We start from the raw sequence: 3946 nt of genomic DNA, 5'->3' as shown, positions 1-3946 counted from the left end.
AATTGCGGTCATTGCAAGTCGTGGTCTTACATATTGGTCATTACGAGTCATTTTAGTCATTATAAATCACCATTATTTGTTGTTAGCATTAGTCATTACCTCTATCGATGTCTGTTTATAACTTTTATTCATTACCTATCACCATCGTCACTTTCATTCTTAGCCTCCCTCTTCGCGCGTCCGCTTTTTGCGATTGACACATCAGTGCACAGATGCGACGCACAGCTTCTGCGCAGATTTTCGTTCCATGAGCTTAGAAAGGCTTTCGCCTTAAAAAGCAAACACGCCCCGTCTCTACGTTAACGTGCTTGCACACGCGCACACAAAAAAATTTGCGTTGACCACATAGACACGATGCGAATGCGTCCAAATATGAAGCAAACCACGCGTTTAAAGGCCCCAATATAGTCCGACGTAACGCACGCGCGCGCGCACGCCGGCCTCCGCGACGTTACGTCGGCGAAAAACCGAGGTCTATAGTCCAGCGTCACGGCGTGACGGACGTAGCGCGCGCGTGCCGGCGCGGCCCAACGTCGCCGACGCGCAAATAGAATTGCTCCTATTTTTCGCAGACCGCGCCGGCCGCGCATCCCAGCATTCCTCGCGCGGAATGAGAAGTAGGTCAGTATGGCGGCCCACTGTGTAGGTAGCGACCGTGCCAACCGCGCCAAAACCATGTCAGATTTTTCTGACACAGTGGCAGAAAGGTTGTTAGAAGGCATTCAGGCGCATCCCTGCGTATACGACACCAAACGGTTGGATTACAGGGATGCAGAAAGAAAAAAAAATGCCTGGGAGGCAATTTGTCAGCTGTGTGGCCTGGACACAGGTGAGCGCTACGCTGCAGTGCGCGACTGCTCAAGGAGGTGTAACGATGATGTTTCCCTTATTTATTCAGTGGAAGAATGCCAAAAGCTTTGGAAGCGCCTTCGAGACCGTTATACAAGGGAGTTGAAGGCTGTCGAAATGGCTACACGGAGCGGCAGCGGTTTCGTGTCCCGCACAACCTGGGAGTTTGCGAAGGCGATGGAGTTTTACAAAAGCTGCGGCCGACCGAGAAAGTGAGTCTGCACTCTGCACTGAGTGCGCAAAGGCAGCGAATACAAACTCCTGTCTTGTCGCTGGTGTGGCTTGATCAGAAAGCTAGACCGACAAAAAAAAAAAAATCAGCCCTGACACTTTGCAAAGAATGCTTTGAAATCCCACGACCTGTGTCGGCTGACTGAGCTTTGGCAGTCACTCAGTGTCGCCTGCTACACCTGCTACATGTGTCCAAGAACCTATATCCATTTGTAGGATGCACGAATGAATTGTGGCAAATTGACACTCGTCCATAGTGGGCATGTGGATAGTTTTCTGAGGCCAACCAACCAGCCGTTTGGGAGATATATCATTCGGAACCCTGGGGGGGGGGGGGGGGGGGTTAGCAAAGGTAGTTACATTCCCGACGGAAGCTTGAGGCCATTTGAAAAATTAGATATGAATGTTAAACTTCATTGGAAAATGCATATGGAATGCCCAACTGTTATCTGCAAAACCATTTGGTTCATCACCATTGGACTAACCAATTGCACTGAAATGTCCAATTGGGTTCGTAATTAGGAACCAAAGTGAACCATTTTTAATTTCCAATTGGCTCGAATATTTTTTTAACAAGTTTTCCCCACTGCATGCATTTTAATAGTTACCTGAAGATGGAGTAGGGTTGCAATGGAAAGAAAAAAAACTTATCTGCCACTGAAGACGACAATGCAATTCAAGTTTTGTTTTCACTTAGGGCTGCACATTTTTCTCGTTCATTTTAAAAGATGGTGTTGATTTAGTGAAATGAATCTTTCTTTATTGCAGGACTACGTGCAACCTTGTGCCGGCAGTTCCGGATAATGCCGAAACCTCGGCAGAGGCAATTTTCAATACAATACAGCAAAGGGTGCCATCGCCTGCTGACAGCATCAACGCAGATGATGAATACATGCCAGCCCCTCCAGAACTGCCTGATGATGAGCCGCAGATTGCAGTGCCAGCTCGGGAGGTGCCTGTTCATGCGAGGAAAAAACGCAAACCTAATGATGCCTTCGAGCAGCAATTGCTTGCACACCTTCAGCACAAAATGACGGAACATGAAGCATTTGGCCTGTCAATCGCTTTAGCCTTGGACAAGATGGAGGGGCGTGTGGCCGCCCGGTGCAAGGTTGAACTAATGCAAGTGCTTTCCGAATTCCAGGTGCAGTAGGTCAAAATTCAGTTTCTTTTTTTTTGCCATCAAATTTAGCAGAACACAGATTTTTGCTGCACAGGGGTTATTTATGAATCGTGATCTTTCCTAAAAAAAAAATGTGATTTGATGCAATTTGATTAAGTGACGTTGAGAAGCCCACTAGGGCGGCAGCATGTTGTGAGTTCTGAGTACACACTCTAGGGGCCGCTATAGTCGAAACAAAGACAGCACAATAATGGCAGTTACCTTCTCCAAGCCTTTTGAATTGTCAGTAGTGAGAGAAATGAGCAAAGCAGTCACAGCAGGTATCTCAAGCCACTAGGAAAGTTTTCGGACAGCACAGTACAACTCTAATTGTTCTAAGGGTTCAGCTGTGAAAACAAGCAGGTACTTCACCATCGCGCCTCTTTTTTAGTAGCAAGAGTGTGAAACCTACATCAGACCAAAGAATACTTGAAGCATAAAGGGGTGACGGCACAAAAGTGCCATTCACTTGACATGTTCTCAAGAGTGTTTGAAAGCGACACGGGCCTATCGCCAATGTGTTTAAGTTAAGGAAGCGCTGGTGTTGCTCATGTGAAAATATGAGCCACTGGCAAATAGCTATGAAGGGAAAGAATCTGGAGGTGGAAAATACCATCCTTGAGTGCCATCTATCCTTCCTAAAGGTACTATTGACCCTGGAATTTTTCAGCGCAGGTATGTGTTCAAAACGGATATGCACAAGACAGAGAGTTGAAATGTGCTTTTCATTGATGTCAACTCCAAACTAGTGCTGGTGCTTGAGCACATCAAAGTAGTGAACTCCACGTTTAAACCTATCATGTTAAAACAGTCAGACTTAGTTATGAAGTGTAGAAGAAAATATTCAGTTTGCTGCTAGTCTTTTCCAAATGTTTCCTCAGGTCACTTGTGGTACTTTAAATATCTGTATGTACATGTTTTTGCTATTTGTCTTCTCTTGTCAGTGATGTGGGTGTAGTCGGCAAAGCTTTGAACGTTGAATAGAAAGGAATCAAATCTGGTATTTTGGTATGTCAGAACACCTAGTTGCAATTATTAAAGGCATTTGACCTTAGAATCATGCTCCAAAACATAATTTGAATGCTACAAATTCTTATTTTATTGCTCCAAACCTGCTCCTTGAGCTGCTCCAAAATGTTTGAGCCTGCTTTCACCCTCGTACATTTTTCCAAAATACGAGATGAAAAATAAAAGAACTCAGTAGAGCTATGCACTGACTGGAAGAAAAGGGCAAACCATGCAATCAGTACTATGCACAAGTGTGTGTACATTCTCATTTTTTAATCCTTTGTGCCTTGCAGCTTCTTGAACACTTTTTGACTTCATAACACTTGTTGATTCAACTTGTAGTCATTATAAGTGCAATTTTTCTATTTCTACACATGTGATACAGGCACACATCTTGTGCCTTTTTTCTCAGAACACGTGCAATGCCATGACTGTAGTCTGGTTATTTTAAGGACAGATCCTGTATTGCACAAGTTGTTTGTTTCAATATAGGCAGCAATGGCCGCACGAGAATTTATATGCTTGTGATAAACCACTGTGCCAAGTTTGTGATTTTAAATGTGGTGGCATGTTCCTCATATTCTTTTGCTTATTTTTACCACTTGTGTTCGCTTTATAGTGTTCTGCAACTTTATCGGAACAGTCTTGGAAAATTTCCCGTCTTGACAGGTGGGAAAAGTTTCCGAGACTGTTACG

General features: G+C 44.5%; 1 protein-coding gene across 1 annotated transcript; it reads left to right on the top strand.

The window, feature by feature from the left end:
• Positions 1-598: 598 nt before the first annotated feature.
• Positions 599-2233, top strand: LOC146182898 (uncharacterized). Its single transcript, XM_084608293.1, has 2 exons — positions 599-1061; positions 1849-2233. Exons 1-2 carry the CDS (start codon positions 628-630, stop codon positions 2231-2233), a joined length of 819 nt encoding a protein of 272 aa, XP_084464419.1. The 5' UTR covers positions 599-627.
• The last annotated feature ends 1713 nt before the right edge of the window (positions 2234-3946 follow it).

Source organism: Amblyomma maculatum, chromosome 7 (genome assembly GCF_055883805.1).
Source record: "Amblyomma maculatum isolate TAMU_Amacu chromosome 7, ASM5588380v1, whole genome shotgun sequence".
NCBI classification, from domain to species: Eukaryota; Metazoa; Arthropoda; class Arachnida; order Ixodida; family Ixodidae; genus Amblyomma; species Amblyomma maculatum.
Note: the sequence above shows the minus strand (reverse complement) of the source record. Positions and strands in the feature narration are given on the sequence as shown.